The 26,181-nt window shown below is 39.0% G+C and overlaps 1 protein-coding gene across 4 annotated transcripts in view; it reads left to right on the top strand.

Moving 5' to 3' along the window:
* Window positions 1-225: 225 nt before the first annotated feature.
* Window positions 226-26,181, top strand: part of ERN1 (endoplasmic reticulum to nucleus signaling 1) — a 45,726-nt gene continuing 19,770 nt past the window's right edge. For all 4 annotated transcript variants that reach the window (XM_080629403.1, XM_080629400.1, XM_080629402.1 and 1 more), the window contains exons 1-9: window positions 226-803; window positions 9,931-10,042; window positions 20,000-20,033; window positions 21,011-21,083; window positions 22,053-22,125; window positions 23,216-23,338; window positions 24,150-24,251; window positions 24,763-25,024; window positions 25,668-25,746. In XM_080629403.1, coding sequence (XP_080485529.1) covers window positions 726-803; window positions 9,931-10,042; window positions 20,000-20,033; window positions 21,011-21,083; window positions 22,053-22,125; window positions 23,216-23,338; window positions 24,150-24,251; window positions 24,763-25,024; window positions 25,668-25,746 — 936 coding nt within the window. In that variant the 5' untranslated portion in view covers window positions 226-725. The remainder of the gene's footprint in view (window positions 804-9,930; window positions 10,043-19,999; window positions 20,034-21,010; window positions 21,084-22,052; window positions 22,126-23,215; window positions 23,339-24,149; window positions 24,252-24,762; window positions 25,025-25,667; window positions 25,747-26,181) is intronic.

Here is a 26,181-nt window from a genome sequence, read left to right as displayed (position 1 = left end):
AGCAGCTTTGTTATATAAATATGCATCTGAAAGCTAGGCCAAGCAGTGTAAATTTACTTTCTGCTTTTTAAAGCTACTTCTGTTTGATCCAATATATTTTTTTATGTGTGTGTTTAATCTGTTCAGAGCTGCTTAGACCCTGTTTTTGGTTCAAAAAAACATGCTTTTTGTGGGGTTTTTTTGCATTTATTTAAGATATTGCAAGGCACAGCCGGGTCAGAACAGGAGCTATGCCAAGTAAATTTGGCCTGATCTGCTTTGAAAATGAAAAATCAATCAGGAAATTGAGCCGGGTGGGGTGGTGCTGGAGGAATGAGGCTATGCCGCACCCCTGAATTTACCAATAGAGTACTGGCTTCGCCCAGCTCAGTGCACCCCGCGGTTTGGGGGAGGCTCTCGGCCGAGCCCCTCCCGGGCGCGCTGCCGTTTTGACGGGGCTCCGCACAAACGGGGGGGCTCCGGCCGCAGCACGAAGCCGCGAGCGCCTCGCTGGCCGCTCCTGCACGACCCTCCTGGCGCCGCGGGGGAGCGCGAAGGCGGCTGTAGGGGGAAGGTGTCCGGGGGGGGCGGGCGGTACCTGAGGTCGCTGGGGGCCGCCCGCGGCTGACGTCGGTGGCCCAGTCCGGGGCGGCCCCGCCCCGCCGCGCGGGGAGCGCCGGACACGCTGCACCCGGCAGCCAGCGCCGCGCCGGTGGAAGCCGGCCGGGACCCCGCGGGTGGCAGACATGGAGCCGCGACGCTGCTGCCGCCTTCTCTTTCTCAGCCTGGGTGCGCTGTTGGTGCTACTCGCGCCGAGACCCGGGGTAAGTGAGGCGCGGCCCGGGCTGAGCCTGCCCGCTGGGCCTGGGCATGGGGGGGCTGCCCCTCGGCGGGGAGGACAGCGGCGGCCGTGGTGCCCCCTGCCCGCCCGCGGCAGGGAAGGGCGAGCACGGCTCGCCAGGGGTACGTGGAGAGCCGGGGAGGCCTTGTCCCATGCAGGCCAGGGCCTCCGCTCGCAGAGAGGGGAGCCGGGGCTGGGGTGGCACGGACGTCCTGGCGGGCTCCTGCCGGGGCTTTCCCAAAAGTTTTCCATAGGTGCCTGCAGCCCGGACCATCAGCGATGTTTGCGAACCCAACACACTGGCCATTTTGCTATCGTTAATGCCATGTGCCCGTCTGTATGCACAGGGGTGAGGGGATGCGGTGTACCAGCCTTATCAACAGCTGTGTGCCTGCCCACGTAGCACCATACCTGAGCATGTAGCATATATAATAATCCTTGAAATATAAAAATACGGTTAATTTCTCATAAGGTAATAGATGAAAATAGGACAAAGAAACTTTTGGAAGATTAAACTATGTAGGTGGGTAGGTGAACTAGTAAGACATGCTAGAAGATCTTCGTTCTGTCCTTTCACAGGTGAGAGGGCTTGGGTTTTTTGGGTTTTTTTGAACAAACAAACACCCCCAGACATTGTATATATGTTGACATCCAAATACACATGACTAAGTAGATGCTCTCTGTACTGTCTTACGGCATTTTGATCCAGATTTTGATTTCCAGAGTAAAGATAGCCATGTGCACTAATTGTACATACAGTTGGTTGGTATCCAAAAGAGACTACAGTCCTAAATTCAAAGGTGAAAGACAAAGTGCACAAGTCGCTGCCTTACAAAACCTCTTAAAAAATAGCCAGGTGGGTTATAAGGCATTACGTGAAGCAATAAAAGCACAGGGAACAGTGAAACTGGTGCAAAGCAGATGGAATGCTGAGCAGATTATTTTTATGGAGGTAATAATTTTGAACAGTGTACTTTAAAATGGGTGCTCTCTGCTGTGCATGTACTTACATGGAAAGCTGAGCCTTCAAAAATTTAGTTCTGAAAGGTGCTCTTCTTTGTAAGTTCTCAGGATCAGAGGACAATGAAAAGGGCAACTGGCATTTACTGTTTCCATTATACTGAAATGTAGCAGGGGAAAGTTTTAGGTTATGTGCTTGAATGGATTGTTCATTGTTACCTAAAAATGCTTGTGTGATAGATAGAGTTAAAGTTAAGCGGAGCTGAAGACTTTGTTTTTCATCTGGGATATAATAGCTCTACTCCCCTTCTCTAAAAGTAAACACATTTAATAATGAAGCTGTGCGATAATACTTAGTGGTGTTACTTCATTAGGAAACTGGAAAAAAATTAAATGCAGGCTGTTAACAAAAATTACTTTAAAAACCTTTATTGTAAAAGTGCTGATGTTTTTGTCTTAGTCTGGACTATAAGGTTGGACTGAGATCTCCTCAGGGTCCTGACAGGTTTGAGGTTCAGATTTTGCAAGTAAAATGCTGGTTTGCAAGTCCTGAAGTTTTAAAAATAATTCTCAATGAGAATACTAAATATACTAAAAGTACTTTTCCAATCAACAGATTATTACTAAGTAATTGTGTGTAATTTTACCTGTGTAGTCACAAAGACCGGGACTTGGGCCCTGGTGGGATTCAGCCTCTTTTTTTTTTTTTTTTTTTTTTATCTCTCTGAATTTTTCCCTCCCCTTGGTCTCTCTGTGCTGCCATCATACCTCAGATTAGCACCTGATCTCAGGTTCTCAATTTCTCTGTTTCTTTTCTTAGTCCCAGTCATCTCACCTGTGATTAATCCATTTAACTAGGAAGGCTCATTTAGAATTATTAATGTCACTTGAGTAATAAATTTCCCAGGAAGAAGACTGGCAAATCAGTCTTGGTACTGAGATAATGTGAAAAACATGAGATTGCCAGAAGATTTTGGAGGTTGTGTTTTCGGGAGCTTTAAGACTGTTGGTGATGTACTCCTATTTTTTTGATAGATGTACTCTTGTTACTTTATATCCCAACTTTAATACTGTTTTCCTGCAATTTATACGTTCATACAAGGACTTCCTTCCCTGTCTTTTCTTTGCAAGATGAAATGCTAGCTCTTGTTATTTAAGGGATACAATGTATAGCTCTTGGAGTTGCCTTAGCAAGGTATTGGAACACATTATAAAATGTTCCCATAAAAAAGAATGCATCTCAGCTGCAGCAATGCAAAATGCAGTAGAGCTGTCAGTACAGTGTCAGTGGTCACTGTAAATATTATACAACAATATAGTTTGAAATATGTATACAGTATATAGTTTTTAAAAAAAACCTGACACTTTGGTTTTGTGAGCTGTAGACGTTTCAAACTGTGCCTGTTTCTCTTACAACATGAAGCTGGTGAAAATCAAACCCAACAACCTCTCTGGGATTCAGCTGCTGTTTAGAGCATTGGTCTATCCCCCTGCAGCCTGCGGGGCTGGTTTCAGTGCTGCAGTTGTGTGCAGGCAGCACATATGGGAAACCCCCCAGCCTTTCCAGGTGTCTTTACTTGCAATGTGTTCTTTATCTCAGCATGAGGTGTTTGGCCAATTAATTAGCTGATAGGCATGAAAACCTGTGTGAGACAGGAGAAGGGTTTAAAAAAGGCACCTTTGATCACTATGTTAACTGTCATGTATGTGTTTTATTTGAGTTGCAGATCTTGGTCACTCAGAAAATAGTATTTTAGAATTGGAGGGGGATGCAACTTGTCTTGCACACCTAAAATTATCACAAACGGCTCTGTCGTGGAGTGTAAATTCATGTGTTTATAACTGACCTTCTACTCATTTTGTTTACTGGTGTTCTTGCGAATATTGACGTAAGATTTGGTCAGAACTTACTGATACAAGTTTTAAGACTTAGCTGTGAGTTCATGGTGTGGAGCACCACTCAAACCTTGGTCAAGTCAGGTGACGGTTGGAGTTCTCCCATACTTTTCTGGTTTTCATATCATGGTGCAACTGATCATATGAATGAAAAGTCACCAGAACGGGGCTACAGTGTTAATGAGAAATAGCTAACAAGGACGTGCTGGAATTTAGTTTAAAATATCTGTAGATTTGATTTCACTTTCTAAATAAAGATATAATTTATTTTTTGTCAACTCTTTTATATATTAACTTCGTTATTAGTGATATTGAAAATTTTCCCCCAGTAGTTTCCTCAATTTTACAAAGAGTTTCTTCATGGCATGTTTTTTTTTATGCATAGTGAGTGTTAGCATGTAGCCTGGCAGTGTGATGAGATAGCCTATGCTTCATTACCCAGGTTCTGACAACTATCTGTGAGGAATATGCCAAGTGCTTGCAGAGTGCCCTAATGTGTAAAAATATTTTGCTTTGCGTTATTATTGGTTTATTGATTGTGGTTCTAGTAGCATAAATTATGGTATAGGCCTGTTCTTCCTGTGAGGCAAGTGCCTGGTAATATTAGTGCTGAGGTTGTTTTTTAATAGTTTTTTAGTAAAATGCCTGATGTATATTAAGCTAATTATGGAGTAAGGAATATAACGTACTCAAGTGGTTATACCTTTTGTCAACTTTTTTGCTTGGTAAGCCAGGCATTATCAAAGAAATTATGAGGATTACAGCTAGCAAGCCATCCATCCTTTATCATCCATCAGACCTTACAAATGAAGTTTGATGCATATGTGTTCCTACTTAAGACTCAGAAAACAGAATATTATTACCTGGTAACTACATGGAACTGTAGTTTGCTTCCAAGTGAGCACTCAATAATTTCTATGAAATCAGTAACACTTCTCAGACTCAGCAACATACCATCACACATCCAGAGTCACTATGAAGTGTTTTCCTGTTCTTTATTCATACCTGAAGAACCCCTTGTGGTATCACCCCCACAGCGAAACATATTGTAGGTTACAGAATGATAACCTCAAGGAACCAAGTAGCCTGGTTTTCTGTCTGCTGTTTCTACTGACTTCAGTGGCCTTTGTGCATTCTTGGTGACCTGCATTTCAAAGGTACTGTTTTAAAGCAGATAAATTAATGGAAGAAACTTTTCCTGTGGGGATCATTTTTCTTCTAATACAATAAAAGAAAACAGCGTGTTGCTCTGCTAACCCTTAAAAACAATTGCAATGTTGCGATGAACAAAGATAATGTCATGTTTGACACTGAACTGTGTCACAGACATACAAAAACACACCAGAACTTGTTCTACAGCTTTCACTGGCCTTCATATGACTCTGTGGGTCCTTCAGAATTGTTTTGAGTCATTTTGATACTTTGATTTCTAAAATGTTTCATCTAAAGATGTGGTAGATCTGGACTGAGGGGAAGATTCTTATGCAAAGATTAACCAATATTTATAAAGTGCATTTAAATGCTATTTCTATTATATAGTCTATTTCTATTCTAGCTTAAAAATGCTGTTTTCTACTTAGTCCCAAATTTTAGGCTCTTCTGGATTGGTAGCAGTCAGCACTTGAGAGAATTTGTCAAAGTTGAATTCAATGAGAGCTTGAAAATTTATCTTTTGTAGCTCTAAAGCAGTCCCCAAGTAATTTCAAAATCTTGTAAATCCTTCACCTAACATCACTGTTGATGTGGAAGATTATTATGGGTACAGACTGTCAAGGCAGCAGAAACTCACTGAATCCCAAAGAGGGTAGTTGTAAAAATAGTAGTTATTGCAGTTTCAGATAAAAGACCCATACCAGGTTTTAATTCTGTCTCATGTTCTCTGTTCACTAATTTAAGTACTTTTTGCTTAGATGTTTCATGTCCTGACAGATTTGTCTCATATTCAGTTGTTTTATTTCCTCAGAAATAAAATTGCAATATGAAATAAAAATCTGTTGCAAGAATTTGCATTGCATCACAATAGCTCAGACGGACCCTTGCAGGAAGGGCAATATCCCTGTATGCCAGGATGTATAAAGAGTCTGTCTCAGGACTTAGATTGTCATGGGGTTTTGTGGCAGAGAATCCTCTTACATACTTCACACAGAAATGAAAACAAGGTTGGCTTGTATGTACATGTTGTTAATAATTTTCATAGCTTTTCATAACAAAGCTAATTCCAGGCTTTGATAAATCCATTAGTCAATTAATTATAAAACTCTGTGATCAAAATGAAGTCTATTATTTGCAACCTTGACACTGCTGTCTGTAGCCACTCATAAAAGCCACTGATAAGAGAAAGTGGATTTTATTTGTGAGTCTTGGTGAAACACAGCCAATTATTTAAATATAATCTTTTGGGTTTTTTTCTGTCTATTGTTTTATGCAATTTGCAAGAATAAATCCTTGTTTCCATGCTGTTACGCTAACTCCCTGGCCTTTTCTGCAAGTGATTACTGGAGATGTTGGTCAAAATAAATTAGCAATATTGCATTGCAGAGTATACCAACTCATCTGGTTTTGAATTTGTCGTAAGCTTCAGCAGTGTCTGTATTACTCAGCTGGTTAATCTCAACTACATGATATCATGCTTTGAAAAGTGTGAGTGAATGGAAGATTTTAAATACATGGTATTTTATGTATTTGGCCTGTTTGCAAATACAACTTTAGTAGTAAAGAAAGAACTAATGAAATTTGCCCTATATTCAGTCTTTCACCCAGAGAAGATGGTGTCTTTGACCCACAGGGTTGCAGTGACCACATCAATGTGATCGTAATGGCTGAATATAGGAAAGCCCTTCAAAAGCAGTAAAACTTACAGGCTTAATGTGAAAGTGAAGGGAAGCATTAGAAAAAAAGTGGTGTTAAGACAAAGCCAGTTAGAGTGGAGAGCATGAGCAGAACTGAGCCCAGAGCCCTCTGAGGAGAAGGTGATTTCTCTGGCTTGATAGACCTATTTGCCTCTCAGAGAACTGTTCCCTTCTGTTCCCTTGATGCTGGTGAGTGCCATAAGAAGCACTTGCCATCCCAGGAAGAGTTCACATCTCCCTGTTAATCACAAAGCGGTGGTAGGCACCATAAGAATGGGAGTTGCTTTTCCCCCCCTCACACTGAGGATACTACACTGAAAAGCTTAAAAGAAAGCTATTGTAATTTCATGATCTTAGTCAGATCTGGGAGGTTTCTAGGTAGTTCTGCCTGTGGGCAATGTTCAGGTGTTCGTCTGGTTTTCAACAGCAACTGGTGTCTTCAGCTATGGTTTTCTTTCTTTATTGTGCAGTGTGTAAATTATCTGGAAGGGAGATGTATGGTAAAGTTTTCATACTCCTGTGACTGCAGAATGTGTAGAGGAACACTTTCCCCCTTAGTACTTTTTGGTTTGTCCTGAACACTGGCAACCTTCTAAAATATCCATAATCTGAAAGACAGCATTAGCTACTGATGTTTTGTGGAGAGTTTCAGAGCTCACATTTAATTCCATGATTTCTATAACTTTGATGCCACAACAAATGGATATTCCAGTATTAAATATGAAAACGTTAAATCTACAGATCTACAACAAGTAGTTTTCTAAATGTTGTATATTACTGGTACTTAATATCAACCATAAATAAGCACGGTGGTTATTTTAGAGAGGCGCATCTTTTGTGAGAAATGCTTTATTCGCTTCTCAGTAAGAGAACAGGAAGAGAACATGCTTTGTGGTGAATATACTGATTCTGTAAGATAAGAAAGTAAAAGATAAAAAAAACTTGTGCAGAGAGTAATAAGTAATCTAGAAAAACAGGTTTAGTCTGCATACATGGAAGACGTGGTGGATATGCTGTATTTGTAACTAAACTTTAACACTAGTCATTACATTCTGGGTGTCAAATTCCCACCTGCACTTTAAAGGAACTTCAGTAATTTTAACTTCCTGCTTTTTAGCAGTTTTATGTCCTTGCTCAGTTTACTGTGTTATGCTCTAGATGCAGTTTCATTATATCTTTAAAGTAAAATGATCAGATTTGAGTAATGGATGGTTTTGGTTTATCTTTTTTTGGTAGAAGAGCAAAGTTGTTTCTGGTTTTTAAATGAGATGTTTTTGTTCATGGAGTAGGTGTTTCTTGTGTTCCTGGTAGTGTTTAATGTGCAGGATTTATACTGTATACATTTTTAGGCAATATTTCAACACAACTATGTTTTCTGCCTTATCTATGATTCTGATGGAAGAAGAATTAAACTCCTTGGAAGAGGGATTTTTTAGTGAGTAGAGCTGCAGTGAAAACACAGATTTGTTTGGTATGAGGAAGCAGAAATGTGTTTGTCCAAAGTCTGGGTAAAAAATAGTTTACAAGAAGTGGTTCAAATTTGGCAATTCATTGTGATTTCTTCTTTGAACTTGCACAGATGTGCGGTGCACGCTCAAAACAGCTGCATGCAACATCTGACACTTGAAAATGGTGCTTAATTAAATGCAGTTCACCTGATGGGCATTGTTTGTGCAATTACTTGTGATTCAGAGCTGGGCTATTAATTCAGTGTCTTTGGTTCATGTTTTGTGTTGTGTTTTGTTTCTGTTTTGTAAGCCCAGAGCCCTGCAGATAGCTTTATGCAGCTGAGGCTTTCAAGTTATTTCTTTTATTACAAAGGTTCTCAGGTAATATTTAAAGAAACTGAATAACAGTTGCATCTTATCTAAAACAGCAGACTGGAAATATATATATATTTGTGCATTAAATATATATTAACTTAACATGAAACTGGCTTTTCAACATTTTTGTTTATAGGAGGAAGAAATTCCTCATCTATCATGAATGACTGTTAACCAGAATTGTTTACCTTAACTTTTTTTGTAAAATGGGTTGAGATGCTCAAGTGAAAATCAATGAATACAAAATGTTACTGCTCGAAGGATAGTTTGGAATAAATTTAGACCATTGTTGGTTGCTTGTTTTCATCACAACTGTTTCCAGTATATTTTGAAAATTTTAAAATCTTAGAAGTGAGGAGCACTGACATGGCTCAGTCAATGCCCCACTTGTTCATCACTGTTCCACATGAGGAAGATTATACATCTGTACTTTTTAGATTGTTAAGGCATTGTACAGGAAGCAGTTCCTTTTTTTTCGCAAAGAAGCCTTATCTTTTGCATAAGAGCAGCTACAAAGATAACTAGAATGCAACCCCAAGCTTCCCTTCCCTTCTTTTTGTCCAAAGCAAGTTTTATGAGGGTAGGTTGAGCCCCACAGTTCAACAGCTTTCAGCCCCAAATGGATGTGACAATGGAGTGTGGGTTTGTCTTCCCTTTCTGCTTGCAGGATCTGTGGATCTGACTTGTTAAATGCTTATTTAAGGAAGGTGGGAAGACTGGACTACTTGTTTATAAATCAACTTGCAGTGTCCTAAGTTGTTTTGGGAGTTCATGCACAAAAAGACCTAAAGTACAAGATTTTCATTAATTGCTTTGATACAGTGGCTGCAATAGTTTGCTTTAACAAAAGTTCTAATACAAAAGAATGGGAACTCGTAATTCTACCGTACAGCATACACTTTCATTTCATGAACTGTGGTAGGTTAAGAATTATATTTAACTGTGAAACTTCCTACATGTAGCAGGTGGCATGCAGATGAGCAATGCAGAAAACACTTTACAAATATCGAGTTACTTGAGCAATAACGTGAGACTTGGGAGATGGAAATGTGTGGGTGGGTCTTGGGATTTATGGGATCATCTTTAGGTAGGACGAGTAGACATTAAGTTAACATGTGTTGTCTGCTTTGTGTGTTGGAACACCTTGAACTTAGCCTCACTGTTCCTGTTTGTATGATGTCCTTCTAAGTAAAAGTACGTGCTCTCCAATAACTAGGCTCAAAAGTTGCTTGTGCTGTAGGAATGACAGCAGGCAGCAAATAGCTCTTTACCCATATGCGTAAATATGTTGTGTATATGTGTTCCCAGTGGCAGAATGATTAGAACTCAAATTGAGGTTTGAATCCTGTAAGTAACTGCTCTCTGCCTGTGGATATATTGATATTTACAGACCTTAAACAGTTCTATAATGTTGACCGCAAAAAAAATACATAAATCACTGAATTCAAAGGGAGAAGAATGTTGTCCAGTCTGTACGATTGAAAGAAGTGATGTCTAGACCGTGTACTGCATGACAGTTACAAGTAAACTCTGTGATAAATAATTACATTTAGCATATGTTTGGGTTCTTTTTTTTTTTCAGAACACCAGCTCAGTAACTCTGCCAGAAACACTGTTGTTTGTTTCAACCCTTGATGGAAGTTTGCATGCTGTCAGCAAGCGGACAGGAGCAATCAAGTGGACTTTAAAAGAAGGTGAGCAGGAGGTGTCCTCATACCCTCTACTCAGTAACAGTAAGAACAGTCAAATCGATTGATAATTCAACTGTTCAACTGCCTGGTAAAGACTTTCTTTTCTTTGCTATTTTTGCTCTTGTTCCAGAATTAAGCTACAGTGTTTCTGGAGTCATATTCATCTTCATATTTTCACTGGCAGATTTTATCCAGGTTTATGGTTGGGTGTTTTTTGCCAGAATGTTTAAGCTGTAGTGGCATAATTGGTAGGTATTGAGCTTTATGAGCATGAGTGCACTATAATCAAGCATAAACAGAATATATGTCAAATGAGAGTGCTAGCTGGTGGAGTGGTGGCAAAAGGCTTGCATGATTGTGTCTCTGGACACCTTCATTCACTGGTGCCATGGATATCATGCAAACCTCAGGTCTTTTTTCTGTAATAGACATTTAGGAACAGCACAGCTTTTAAAAAAAAACAAACCTGTACTTGTGTAAAAAAATCTAACATTGCTCAGTGACTGGAAGTGATTTTGTAATTGTAGTTACTGAGCAGTGAGAGCTCTTTCTGTTTTCATGAAAAAAATCAATATTTAATACAAATTTGTTTTAGTGGGACTGTGATTACATATGGTAGAAGTGATAGTAGCACTTTCTTGTCACTGCTGAAAATAAACTGGAAAGCAGGTCAAATGGGAAGGAGTCACAATGGTTACATCATTTTGTCCTCTATTTTTAAACCTGCTGTCAGTTTAGTAGGTGAGCTGAAATGGTAGGAAATGTATTGTGCATATCCATACATGTGTACAGTGCAAACCAGTTGTTCATATTTATGAAGCTATTCATATTTGAATGCAGATCTACCAGACAAAAAGTTAACTTCATGAATGAGCAAAGAATGCTTTTGTAGCTCCTCTTGGAGTGAAAAGGGGTGAGCAAGTATTTTCTCAAAGGTTCTTGATTAATAGGTGTGATTACATTGTCTTCCCTCTTTCCTCTTTAAATTTAGACCTCTCCTTTCCGTGAACAGACTTGAATAAAAAAATTATCAGCCTCCTCCTTCATTGTTGCTATAGGCTACCATGGTGTTAAAAGAAGCTTTCTGGTTTTCGCTTGTCATTCAACTGACATGAACATACACTGCTTAGTCCTGTCCTAGAAGGATATAATAACAGGCTTTTCTTGCAGCAAGACTTAGTAACTGGGAACAGGTTTTCTGAGGAAGAAGTGAACACGCTTTGGCAATGAAGGGTCTTGGTCACAGTGTATTGCTCAAGGAACTTCCCTTGTTTAAAAAAAAGTTGTTACGAAGCTATTGTTGGTACAGTAGAACCGCCAGACTGAGCAGTCTAATTTTGTAGGACTTACTTATTCTCTGTTGCTAACTATGTATTACTCTGTATCTTATGTACATGAGGTATGTTCACTTGCTTTTTGTAAAGCACTTACTGCACATTAGTTTACTTCTGTGTAATAGAACACACATGGGTCAATGTAGAAAACAAAGTGATAGTTGTTATTGTTACAAAATGCTTCAGGAGTTGACTTAGTTCTGTGTCCATGGGACAAGGGCCTCTACATATGAATCGATGAATTAATTTGTAATTGGAGGGGTTTAATTTATTTCCGCAAAACCGTGGTGTTTGATGGGAAGCCCAATCAAATTACAACAGTGCTGGAACCAAACAGCCCATGAAAGTCCTGGGCTTATTCATATCCTATGAATAATGCAGAATTCACTGTTAATGTTAGTATATAAACACAGTTGTGCACTCTTGATGTCAACAATATGCTTGTATTGCTGCAGAGAATTACCTGGTGGGAAGTTGCAAGCAGTGTTCTTGCAGGTGCTGTTTTACCTTGGTTGTCTGCCAGTGAACCATGTGTTGTAGTTCATATGCTTTGAGAAGCTGTGGAGGTCATCTGAAGTACTGCAGTGGCATTCAACAGGAAGGGAGGGTTTTATTACTGCACTAAAGCAGCAAGGTATTTAACAAAGGACAATCCATATACATTTTATTTTCACTAGGGGGAAAAAACCCAAGGCAGGGTTCATTATCAGGCAGTACTTAAACAAATGAAAATCTTGCCATGTGAGGTTTGTTTTAATTTGGTACTGAAGCTTATCTTAGGTATGCAGAGTAAATGAGCCAGTGGTTGTCACCGCAGTAGTGTGTTTGGGTTTCCTGCCTTCATGTAGTGTTGGCAAGAAAGGCAGTCTGAATACTTGTGCTCCCCATAAAGTAAGCAAAAAAAATGGGTCATTTAGTAACAGGACTCTCCGTTAGTTCAGAAATAAAGTTGTTTTCTCTACAGTTACATGTGCTGAGATTGTTGACTTATTTATTGAGGGCACTTAATACCTTAATTTCCTGTTGGCTTCAATGGATCCTACTGTTTGACAGCTCTTGGGATTTTTCCAGTAGCCAGGTGACTGATGCTGCTTGTTCCCTGGGTCTTGGAAAGCTGGAATGAAATTGGAAAATATGCATGTAGAAAGATGCCACACTTGTTTTTTCCCCAATTTCTGAGAGGCACCTTTGCTCCTGCTGTGACCCCACAAGACCACAATGTATTGAAGTGCATTTGATTGGAAGAACTTTCAAAAAGTGTGGCCCATATTTAAGACTAAGGGTCTTTGTGCCATCTCTGATCAATAAAGGAGCTGTCAGTTCCAAATGACAGTTTGATAGGCTCCCTTGTTTTCTGCAGTAGCCACTAGCAAGATACGTAGTGAGCATCCTCAGTAAGATTACTCAGGGTGAAATCTCTTCCCCAAAACTGCTGGAAATGAAACTTCCTTTGTAATTTCATGCAGACCTGTTTGAAAAGTGCAGGGGCACAGTACTTTAGGTTTGCTTTTACATACAGGTAAAAAAGTAGACTGTGATAGAAATGGTAATAAGAAACTTGTTAGCAAGGCAGAATCTGGAGAATGCTCTTCTTAATGTCAAACTTTGTATCCGCAATTCCGATTTTGGTGTGAGCTTTAAGAATGTGGTTTGGAGACTGTCCCGTTCCTTCACATATTTGTGAAACTCATCCTATATGTCTTTGTTAACTCAAGAGCTTGGGTTAATGAGCAACGTGTTGTGCTTTGAGAGGTTAAGAATGTAGTGTTCAGAACTACTATTGAACAAAGTATTTCTCTGTTCTTCTGCAGTCGCTTCTGTGTGCCCTTCTGTATTGTTCAAAGTGATCTTTTTTTTTATTTACCAGCTGCTTTAAAGCTTTTTTCCTAAAAACTAATTCCAGGTAATTTGTCCAGAAGAACATATAGAGAAATTTGGGTCTAGATTTAGAGCCAGCAGAATTTTTTTTATGATCTTCAGTTCTCTGTAGCAATCAAAAAACCAATGTCCCACAATCAGTTTAAACCACTTTGATTTCTAATACCTTACTCATAACCGATGGACTTCAGTGGGCTAGTCATGATAATACAAAGATGATTCAAGACTGTATCTATTAATGGCATGCAATATGCATATTTTGAAGGGCAAATCTGAGATTTGTAGGTCCTGCTCTAATAACAACAGTTATTCACAGGAAAGAAGAAATATCTTTGTGTGTAGCTGTAAATAAGGATTGTTAAAACAGAGCAATTGTAGACCTATACTCTTTTCAGCAAATTCCATAGGATAGTTTGTTAGTATCTCTAACCTCATTTACTGTAACTGCAACAGCCGGTAAGGATGACATGACCTTCAACTGTCCCGTTAGCCCAAATCTGATGGTGGGGCCTCCGGTCAGGAAACCGTTTTTTCCAGCTCATTCCAGTGGGGCAGCAACTCCTTTGCTGTTTCAGAATCCCCCACTTCTCCTTTTCAGTCATCAGTTCTACCTAGGGGCATTACAGCAATGAAAATACGCAACTCTGTCTTCTGCAGAAGATTTGGTGCTTGGTCAAAGGGCTAATTTTATCTTATCATGTGTTTGTGAAACATGAAGAAGTCAAACACATTATATTTAGCATTATGGTTATAGTTTCAAGTATTGTATATATATATGTGGCTTTTTTCCATATATGTATGCAAAATATGGGTTAGAATTATTTCAGAATAACCTGAAACATGTGTAATTCTGCCCACTTGCAAGCAAATGATAGAGGCACAAATATTTTCTGGCCATGATGCAACTGAAACTGTTCTGGGCATCTGCCTGCTGCCAGGTCAGATGGGAATTTCAGGGAAGCATAACTGTGCCAAATAATTTACTAAATGACTGGAAAATCATTATGTGAACAGGTTTCTAATAGCTGTTTTGCTTGTGAATAAACTCTTGGAGGTCTAGAATAAATCTTTACAATCTAGGGTCAATGCCTTTTAATTCTCTTTTTCTTGATACAGTTATTTTACAAATCTTTTTATTAGCTTGTAAAACTGAAAGCCTTTCAGTTCTCACAGGATAAAGTTTTTGAAGTTCTACAACAACATGGAGAGGTATCAGCAGTCTTTTTAATGGTATTTCTATTCTCCTGATGCCCTTGAACTTCCTGTGCTTGTGGGCATTGATGTACTTCGCTGAATTAATTGAAGGAAGAGTATCAGTGGCAGTAATGTTACTCATAGTGTGTGTGTGTGCTTGTTTACGTACAGATGGGTATTACCAGATCAGAAAGCTAAAGCTAGTTTGCATTGAGTTGTAGGGTTTTAATGTAGGAATCATTAGCATAATCTACCTTAGTGGAGGCTTTAGGAAAAACAAATTGCAAATCCATGGAAATATTTATAGAAGACTTGGTCTCCCCTCCAGCATTGGAGGTTTTTACAGGATGGTGTCCTGCTTCCAAACTCATTCTCCCACATACTCTATAGTTTTTTTTCCTTATACCTTTTCTTAGTCTAGAAAGTGGAAAGTTTTTTGGACAGGATATCATACCGAAAGCTTTATGCAAGAAGTTGGCTTTTTCCTCTGCTGCAGCAAATGGAAGCTTAAGGGAGAGGCACATGTCTTTTTATCACATTTTCTCTGTAAAGTTTTTGTTCTGATAAGAGATTACTTACTGCGTTGTTCAGTGGTTATTGTCACTGTTGGTATTGGAACAGATTGGGCCTATTAGAATGACTTACCTAATTACAGGGAACTGCAATTCAGGGAAGTTTTGAAAGCAGGATTAGTATTTCCAGTCTTAGTATGTTAACACTGGAGATAAGGCCTCTGCTCTGACTTTTGCAAGAGCTTTTTCCGTTTGCCCATTGTGCAGCAAAAGGTGACTTCAGTTACAAGATGACTCGTTCCTTTACTAGTCTGTAATCATGCATATGAAAACTATTGTAAAACCTGACAACAATAAATTAAACTCAAGATTCTCTTCTTATCTCAAAGTGAGTTCTTATTTCAAAACAAACTTTGAAATTAAGTTGGAATATGTCCCAAACCACATCAAAGTGAATGTGAAGAGTTCACTGTCTTCTAAGTGTCTTTGCAAACTACAAGCTTAGTTCAAGATCATGAAAGTGTTAAGAAAATGAGAAAATCTACATCACCTCAGTAGCTAAAACTGTAGAGAAATGGCTCTCCACAGCCTGGTTATGCTGGTGGATGGTTCTGGTAGTGAAAGGAGAATTCCTTTCGTTTCAAAAAATAAACTGCCATATCGGTTTGTGCTCACTGCATTGTGAGTAGCCTCATGCATAGAAATGAATCAGATATTGGTACTAACTGCTTCTAACAGCTCATATACAACACTTTAGTGTTTCTGGAAGCCATCAAAATAATCATGGTTTTGGTTCATGTGCCAGTAAGTACTAAAAAAAATTCCTGCAACTTTGTAACAACATTTTAATGTGTTCTATCTGCCTCCTCTTTATCTGTGTTAAGTCAATCACATTTCAGTTACTGAGAAAAGAAGTAAAAGCAGGGTATTTTATTTTTTTTTCAGTTCTGATGAAGTGCTATTGTTCTTGGTAGTGAAGACATGATGCCAAACAAATGTTGATGGGCTTTCTCATGAGCATGATACTTCTGTACAGCACTTGCTGAACAGCTTGGAACTTGTCATAAGGCTATCATTCATGTCTTGTGATAGGTAAGAGTGCTTCAGAAGTTGAAGAGGCATTCATGGGATTTCCAGCATCATTTATTGAATTGTAGGCTACGTGTGTTGATGAAGTTGTTATAAGTTGGGGTTTTTTAAGTAGATTGCTCAGTCTTAGAAAATTAAGCAAAAATAAGTTATTAGTCAAAAAATGCTGTTCTGCGTTAATGTCGTTCACTATATTTTGGGGGCAGAAGGGGAGCTATAGGAAAGTGTTACTAACCACACTCTCCTGAAAATGTCATGGACAAACCAGGATCAGTTGTTAGAAAACAGAATTTGTCTTTTTGAAATTTCCTGTCATTGTTCAAGTTTTCCTGAGCATTCTTTGAAAACCACCTGAAATACCAATATGTTTGAGGAAATCTCGTTGCGCTGTTCTGCTGTAAAGTGCATGCGTGTTACATCAGTAACAGTGCAGTTAAGCAATTTGGAGTTTGGTTCAGGTAGTACTAGTTTTATATTGTAATTTCATATAGCAACTTCACACTTCCATTTAATTCAGACAATAAACCGTCCTTTTATTAAAATTAAGTTTAAAGGTTTCTGAGGATAATTTGGACATGAAACTATTTTCTTATGCTTTGCCTAGGCTGACTGGAAAGTGATGTTAAAGAAAAGCTACATTACTATGCTTTATACTTAAACAATGTGTATGCAGTCAGTTACCACTTCAAAAACAAGTTGTGTGGCTTTGTTATCAGTAAGAATCGTTTGAGGAGATGTTTGGAGATAGGACAAAGTTGCTTAAGCCTGTTGAAGATTGCTGTTGTCGAGCAATAGTCATCATCACCACAGGCGACAGTTTATTTCTTTACCAAGTGAAACACTGTGTTCATCAAAAGACTTGCAGAGTTTATTTGGCTTTTGCCTTTAGCAATGCTTGTAGCATTTGCATTAAATCTTGCTTCAACTGAGGCAGGTGCCATTGTCTGCTGATTTGTGATGCTGTTTCTTTTGCAAAACTGAGTTTTCCTTCCCATAAAGCATTTATTAATATCAGAAGTCTAGCCTGTATTCTTTGATGTCTCTTTATTCTTTTAGCTCATTTCACCTAGACTTAGAGAAACATTTGAGTCTGTTTGCTTTTAAATAGTTCAACCTAGCAGCTCAACTGCAGAGGTTTAACTAAAACTTTCAGTGGTCATTTATATGGCCATTGAAAGTATATATACTTTCACATACATATAATGCTCAACTAATGCTTTTTCTTGCTTGCCTTTTTTTAGCAATGGAGAGATGATGTAGGTCCTCATGTGTTGGATTAGATATCATAAAGCTCATGGAATACTTGAAGCAAACACTGAGAAAGTTAGCATATAATCAACTGAAAGTCTGGAGCAGGGGCTCCCTCCCAACATATTCTGAAACCAGGGTCTTCACACAAGGGATAGAAATTAATTGCTTAATGTAGTTAATGGAATAAAGGTCTGGCTAAGCAGCATGCTCTGTAAAGACAGATACATAATGATGAATCACTTATCTCCTTTGTTTCAGTGTTAATCATTCTGAGGCCTTTTGATGTGTACTTGGGTTCTCTATAAATTAAATGGAGTTTATGCAATGATGTGGAGCTCTGCACTTGCATAGCATTCCCATCTTACAGCAGTGAACAGTGGTAATGGTGATAATTCATCATTAGGAGAAAAATTGCTCAAGATAGATATTCTTGCCATCCATCTTCTATGAGTGTCAGTGCCTGGGACTATCAGCTGAATTATCTTGGCATTTTTGCTGCCCTGTGTAGGAAGCTCTGAGTATAAGGCAGCATGATTAGGCTGCGTCTGGTGTCCAGTGGGTTTCTTCCCACAGCTGGCCCTCAGCTCTGCAGGATCCCTGCATTAGAGGAAGGTTGCAGTGATGTGAAGGAGACTGGTGTTTGACACTGTCCTTGCCAGTCTGGGAGATGCCAGTGCAGTGGTGGGTAACCATGTGATGGGAAAATAGGTGAAGCAGGAACTTGACATGTCTGCACCCTGAGCAGTGAGTTTGCTAGGCGCAGTATGGTTCAGTGCTTGGGTAGAGCACTGCTCCCTCTGCAGTTAGTTGGGTTGTTTCCAGAAGCTTAATATGCTTTTAAACGGGTTATTGTAACAGCTTTGAGGATGTCTCTGGGACACTTTTAGGCTCAAAAAGAAAACAAGTTTTGAACAAAGCTGCTCAGAGTGGTTACTATTGAAAAAAGAGATGGATGAAAATAGAAATAGCTTTACTGTTAATCCTTATATTGTGCTTTCTTTCTGTCTCTGGTACTATATGTGCATCTTTTGGTGACTGCTGTTTTCAGGTGCATTGTGGCTAGAGATCTCATTGGGTAGGGGTTTCTTATGTCTTATTTTAATCTGTTACATAAAATGAAGGGACATCCTCTCATGCTGTTAGCATCAAACCCAGCAGTTCGTGTGGTGCAATGTAATGCAGAGCGGTAGAGACTTTTTAAAATCTGTGGAACGAACCCTGAATTTCTCGTTGTTGTCTTGCTTAGCTCTGCAAATACCACAGTACACTCAAGCTGTGCAGAATCTGTGCCAGTTTTCCAGTCAAAGGTTCTCAAAGCATCATTGTCTTGTTCTTATTTCCTTCCTGTTGCATCATGATGCTTGCATGGAGACAGAACAGATGAAAAAACAGTGTTTATTTGCTTGGTCATGTCTCATCATCTTAGTGGGGTTACTCTAATGTAATGGTTTGATTTCTCCTGCAGAACTAAATATACCTTGCATCCTCTCTGAATTACCTTCTGGCAACGTAGCTATAAATAACCACACAGGTTTGTCTTGGAAATTGTAGAGTGTGTCTTACAAATCTGGGAACCTCAGACAGTAATTTTGAGGTTACATCACCTTACATTGTTGTTTGTAACTTACCTTTTAATATGTAAGGATTTAGATTTATCATTGTCAGGTTTTATTTCATAACTTTTTTGTTGATGAAAGCTAAACTGTGATTCCGATCACTTGAAATACCAACTGCTGTGAGATTGTTTCCAAGCTTTTTGATTTCTGTGTAATGTGGATCCTTGGATAAATTTTAGTGGGGAGGTAAGTGAAAAAAAAAAACAACATGTTTTGGGTTTTGTATAGCCCTTGGCAGACTTCTGGTTTTCTTTCCACTTATATGCTGAACACAGAGGTTTTACCTGAGAGTTTTTCTGACTGACGTTAGACTGTTTCTCTGAAGTCATTAGCGGTCTTATGGTTAATTTCAGTAGGGGTAGCACTAGGCTTTCAGTTGCATGTTGCATCTTAAATTACATGCTGAGCTGGCTAGAAAGTACCTGGTTACCTGCCTGATACACAGGGTATTTGAGACACAGAGTAGCAGAAATTCATAAAATACATATTAAAAAGTATCAAGATACATACTTTTGTATCCCTGTTCTCACAGTGTCTGCAAATTTCCATTAGCTGTAGCTTGGGCTTAAAAATAAAGTAAAATTGGTTGTTGAAGCCTGCCCAGTGAAAGCAGCTGCTGTAAGTTATGGTCAGCTGCCTCGTGGGCTGGCAGTGCCCAGCGAGCACACATGTGTTGGAAGCGAGAGTTTTTATGAACATGTGTACAGGCAGTTCTAACAGATGCTGTATGCTCTGTCCAAGTTAGAAGTAAGACCACTCAAGGCACAATACAGTACTGCTACAGTACAGCCTTCTTGAAGTCTCCCCCCAGGGGTAGCTGGGGAGTAGTGTGAATAAAATTGAGTAAGGAACTTCAGAAGGTTTAAAACTTCTCAGGTGCTTTGTGCTTCCCCATTTTATAAACCCAGTTGCATGATCAAACAGGGCATTGCTGAGGCTGCTGAGATGGCCACGTTCAAACTCCGTGCATCAGCCTCAAACATGAGCAAGTTGTTGCAGGCCTGACCTAATCCTGTATCTGGTGAGTTCAAGGAATTGAATTGCCAGTATTATGACTTTTTTTTTTTTCCCCTTCTGTTTGTGCAGATCCTGTACTCCAGGTGCCAATACATGTGGAAGAGTGAGTCTGTTGGTTTATCTCATTTACTGCTTGGTTGATTATCATTGATGTCTTGAAATGGGTTTCATTTGAACCAAAGCTATCTATGTTCTAGAAAAGCTGTGTACTTTACAAAAGTCAGTTTAAGATGCAGATACAGAAAGGACATAATTAGCTACATATAATTCTGTTATTTGTAGGGCTAAAAAGAAACATCTTGTCTGCAGACTGTCTCAAGCCCTTGCTCAGGTTCTGAGATCAAGGGTGTCGCCTGTGCCACAGTCTTTACTGAGCAGCTGTGAAAATAACAGAAGCAGCTCAGGAGTGATCTGTGCTCATTCCTTCAAATAAAAAACTAACAATGATAAAACGTAGGAAACTCCAACCATTACCACTACCAGAATCTTCAGATGCAACCCTCGAGCTATTACTTCAGAGTAGTTCCTCCAGCATAGCAATCTCACATTTAACTAGAAAATGTGGGGCTTTACCTTTGTCTCTGAAGTCAATGATAACATCCTTTCTTTTTTGTGGTCTGTTTTTGATGCTGGGGTTTGGGTTTGAAGTGTGTTTTCTGTAGTTTGGGATGAGGGGGGGAATTGCTTTCTCAAAGGTACGTGGTTCTGGCAACTTTTTTACTGTTCCTTGCCTGCCTTATGCTGGTTTTGTTAATTTATTTGCTTTGGTTTTAATTCTGTGGCATTTTAAAAGCATATAGATCTTCTTTAAAAGCCTTCACCCTGTTTGCCTGCGTATTTGCCTGCCATGTTGGGATCTTTGCATTTTCAAATGTACCAGTAATCAGTTGATTCATTTCAGAACTGATACATTGTTTCATTTTCACAGTTAATAAATGGAACTTCAAAAAATGGAATATATAAAGTAAAAAATCTAGTGTCAGATGAACTTCTCTGTGCAGCCAGTTCTAACCATAGGTGCTTTCCTGTGCTCTGAGAAGCACAGTACTTTATCGTTTGTAATCGCTGCTTAAATCTTAGGCCAGCATTTCTTCCTGACCCAAATGATGGCAGTTTGTACACACTTGGTGGCAAGAATAATGAAGGCTTGACTGTAAGTATATTTTTGTCTTCTATGATAACTTTTAGAAAAGTGCCCCAATCAGACTGACATGATGGATACTGAGGGAACTTGGTGCTTTCTTGGCAGTACTGGAAAGCTTTTCAGGCTTTTGTGCTGTTTAATACAAGTGTACCAGTTTCTTGGAAAAGCTTGATCAGAGCAGCCAAAACCCAGCCTGTGCCAGTGTTAGGATATAAGCTTCTGGAATGAGAGTGCCCTGTTTTGTGTTGCTAGCACATCTGCAGGGTGAAAACATACTTCATTAGAGTAGGTTGCCACCTTTCTTGTGATCATCAGGACATAAATTTGGCTTGAAAATATCAACACTGCTCATGTGTTTTCCTCTTGTCCTATTTTCTGTAGCTTGCTAAAATAATGATGGTGACAAATGACATTTTTGCAGTATTACCTAAATACTGGATAATCTCTGTATGATTTGATGGGAAAGGTGCACCCAGAATAATACAAATACATACCATTTTCACCCAAATGCTTCACCCAAAAGGCAGGATTAACGTATGTTCTGTGCTGACACCTTTAGATGTCTTTATAAGGTTTAGTAAGCAGACAGAAATGCTGAACCCTTTCAGAAGAGTCACCAGTCCGTGTCACCCATGGAGAGTAGCTCACATTTGCCTTTTATTTTTAAACTTTGTGGGGATACTGGGATAAAATACTTGACTTCCCACCAGTCTCTCTTCTCTGATTTCCCATAAGAACTTTAATATTAAGTATTTTAGTATTTACTCAACCACTCCCCTTACCTCTGGGTTTGCAAAGCATGGCCGTGACCTGAAATTCTGCATTCTCAGGCACTGCCATAATACAAACAATAAAAACCTGTCACTTGAGATTTCTGAAGTTTTCTGACCATCCCTTCCTGTGAACAAACATGACGACTATCACACCAGCGTGAATGAGCTTTTATTGTGGTTGGTTGTTTGCTTTTTTTTCCCCTAGAAACTTCCATTTACTATCCCAGAGCTGGTGCAGGCGTCTCCCTGTCGCAGTTCAGATGGGATCCTGTACATGGGTGAGCTCAAATTTTATCTCTTTTAGACTCTTAAGATGTTCAGCAACTACAAAATGTAGATTCCCAGATAGACTGCATGGAAAAATGCTTTATTTTGGGTATTAATTGGGTATTAATTATGGTTTTTCATGAACCTTTCTAATGACAGAAAATCTGATTAATATAGAATTCCGTTACTGTTTGAAGATCAAAAACTAGCTATTTTTCCTGAAGAACAAAATGGCTTTTCTAAGTAGTGATTAGCCTGTAAGGGTTTTTTTTTTTGTTTCCCAAGATGCTATCTCTCAACAAAATATGACTTTTAATTAAAATCATCTTAAGCTTATAAATGATTGACTGCATGACAATTATAATTAAAGTAGCAATTCCATTGCAAGACAGTTACACATCCTCCATTATCTGTGATAGTCAGCTCAATTATACTACAAATAGGAACAAATGTATGGCTCATTGTCCTGACTAATTCTAATTGCAGATGGATTTGCAGTTCTTACTTATCAGAGCAGTAAAATGTGTGAAGGATAAGGATGAACTTAGTATTGGGTGGTTGTTTTTTTTTAATCTGAAAGGCTAATACCTACTTCTGCTTCTCCACTTTGTGTCTCTACAGTAAAGAAGTGAAAAATGTTTATTTAAAGCTTCTAAACACAACACATGTTTTAGTATCAGAGAAATATTGAAGGCCATGGCTCATGTGGTCTTGAATGGGATGTTAGGGTTACAGTCCTTAACTAACTCAATGTGTAGACCCTCTTAATTTTTTCTACTTGCTGTCCTTCAACATTAGCACTTCAGTCTCCTCCTCTGCTGGCTCACTCAGAACTCTGTCAGAGTTTATCAGTGTGAAGAAATAATACAGCCAATAGTTCTTACTGTTCTAAATATTGTATTTAGGATTTCTTGTCAGTATTTGGGATTTGGCCAGTAGTGCTAAGTGCTGAAACTGAGCCTGGCTATGAGAATTGTTTTATTAAAAATGCTTTATTCATGCTAAGTTTATGAGCCTACAAAAGAAAAAACAAGTGTGAGAAGCTTGTGGAAGTGCAGTTTTTCCAACTGAATGCTAATGTGGCTTGAACTCTGATTCTAGGTAAAAAGCAGGATATTTGGTACGTGATTGACCTCATGACTGGGGAGAAACAGCAAACCTTGACTTCCTCATTTGCAGAAAGTCTTTGCCCATCAACATCCCTCCTGTATCTTGGCAGAACAGGTCATACGCTTTTTTATTCTACAGCTTAGAATAAAGTGTGGTGTTGTCATTGTACTTAAAGGTCAGGCTCATAACAGAAAACCTTGTGATCAGGTCAGGTTTTCGAGTTTATTTTTTAAAAGAAGTTTTGTAATTTACAGTTTTAGGCTGCACACAGAATTATGAACTCTCCATAGCATAGAAAGATACTGCATCTTTTTAAACTGTCCATGATTCTTCTTGTTGACTGAGTGGCATTTATATTCTGTTTAACAGCACATTCCAGTAGCAGCTGAGAGCCCAAGTTTGCTCTGTAACATACAGCTTTTATCAAAGCCATTTAAAGGAAATGGAGATCCAGCATATCCACTGAAAATTCAAATGCAGCATTCTAGATAACTGTTAAAATTAGACCAACACTGACTAGTAAAAAAGAGGAGGTGTTACAGACTTGTTCTTTAACCTCTGTATTAATGCGTTCTTTAAGTGTGATGGCTCAGTTACACAACATGGTATGCTGAATTTTAGAATGCAGGGTTTGGAAATGTGTAAGTAAAACAAAGTACAGCAGAAGAAGCTGTGCAGTAAACCCAAAATGCTGGTAACATGGGCAGTAACTGTATGGGGGGATTGTTCTGAGGTTCCTGTAGATTAGTATGAGTGGATCGGGTGTTGTGGCCTTTAAGAGCTGTGAAATGTTTATGTGTTGGGAAGATGAAATGCAGAGAGCAGAAATGGTGTGTAGTGTTCTGAAGAGTGTCTCAGATTTGAGATGATTGATTCTATTCTCTCATAGGTTTTTTTGCTTCACAGACTGTATATTTTTTAACAGAGTACACGATCACAATGTATGACACCAAGAAGAAGGAGCTGCGATGGAATGCCACCTATTTTGATTATGCAGCTACTCTGCCTGATGAAGACATAAAATACAGTAAGAATTTCATTCCTGTCTTTCCATAGACACAAATTGGGTGCTGGGGTTTACATACAGGCACAAATATTGATCTATTTTTTTTTTTTCTATGATTAGTAGGTCAAGCTGTTTGCCTGGTTTTTGTGCAGTTGAGTGCATCTGCCAGGCTTTATCCTTTATGTGCCATAATATCTAGGGCCTGTTAGGTAGCTTGAGGTAAACTGAATCGATGAAGATACAACTCTGTAAAACAAAGTGGAAAGTAGCAGGAGAGGAAGCAAACCTGAGCTGTGGTGCACACCTGGAAAAAGCTATTGCAGTGTTATTGCACTGTATGGAGATGCCGCTGCATTGCAACTGAACCTTTATCAGCCTAATTCTGATGACTGAGTCACTGATCAGCTGTTCTTTTGCAATACAAAGTGAAATAGACTCATAGTTAACATAAGGCTTGAACTGTGACTATGTATTATTAACACTGCACGTCTGCAGTAATTCAGATAATCTCCTGTTTATTTGTATATTGTAGAAATGTCCCACTTTGTGTCTAATGGAGATGGACTGGTGGTGACCGTAGACAGTGAGTCTGGAGACGTGCTGTGGATTCAGAATTACGCTTCTCCTGTGGTAGCTTTTTACATCTGGCAACGTGAAGGATTACGGAAAGTTATGCACACTAACGTAGGGATTGAAACACTGCGGTACCTGACGTTCATGTCTGGGGAGGTTGGACACATTACCAAGTGGAAATATCCTTTCCCAAAGGAAACAGAGACCAAGAGCAAACTGACGTGAGCATGAATATTCCTGTTTTTCTCACTGTCTATTTGCGTGAGCTTTGTCATTAAAACCTTACTTGTATACATGCAGTTAAGGATTATTCTACAAGTTTCAAAATGGTGGAAAGAATACATAAAAGCAGCTCTAGTAGTTCTCCAGCTGCTATTTTATATCATATTTTGATCTTTTACTGTCCAAATTCAGAGACCAAAAAACTCCACCTATCATAAAATGATATGTTCATAAAAAAGATATGTTCATAACTTCTATTGTATGTTCTATGTTGAACAGTTTGTTATAATGTGGAACAGAATTAGTTTTTCATAATGTGAAGTCCTTCATTTTATAAGAAATGTGCACAGCATTTTGGCAAGTATCAGTGATTGAATAATGCAGAAATAGGACTTCAGTTGCATCAAATGAGTAGTTGTGAATAATCAACCAACAACGCAGTCGTAGTAACAAAAATGGCTTCATAGTGCAGAAGTACGTGAAACAATTTTACAGATCCAGGCTGTTCAAGTTACAAATATTGATGATTTGAAAATCTGCATTGGTTCTGCAGGATTGTGTTGCTGAGGGTTTAGCTCAGATGGGAAAACATCCATTTGTCTACTTCTTTCTAACACTTCTTGGTTTGGTTTTTTTTTACAGACCAACTCTATACGTAGGGAAATACTCCACAAGCTTGTATGCATCGCCGTCAATGGTGCATGAAGGAGTAACTGTTGTGGTAAGTTGGGAGCTGCAAGAGTTGAATTGACACCTGCTGAAAAGTGCCTTTACAGAATTAGTGCTGTCCTGGCTTTGAAAAATTGCTGAAATGGAAACATACCTAAAAATATACTAAAAAAAGGACAACTTTACCTTAATAAAATATGATTAAAATAGAAGATAAACCACTGAAGGCTGTACATCTACAAGAAATTTGGTTTTAAATTGCAGATTGCTATCAAGAAATGCGTAGAGAATTCAATATTTCATGAAACAGTTAACAGTAGGCCTTAGAATGCATGGCCATGTTTCAGAAATCATTTCAAATGCTGCAATGCAGAGAACTAACTGCAGCTCACCAGGACTTGTGCCAGGCAAGTCTAGCAGGAGTGGAGCAGAGGTTGCCATGTGATATTGGTGGTGTGTTGTGGTTAATGTTAAAATTGCTGGGTTT

Source organism: Psittacula echo, assembly GCF_963264785.1.
Source record: "Psittacula echo genome assembly, chromosome: 14".
Lineage (NCBI taxonomy): Eukaryota > Metazoa > Chordata > Aves > Psittaciformes > Psittacidae > Psittacula > Psittacula echo.
Note: the sequence above shows the minus strand (reverse complement) of the source record. Positions and strands in the feature narration are given on the sequence as shown.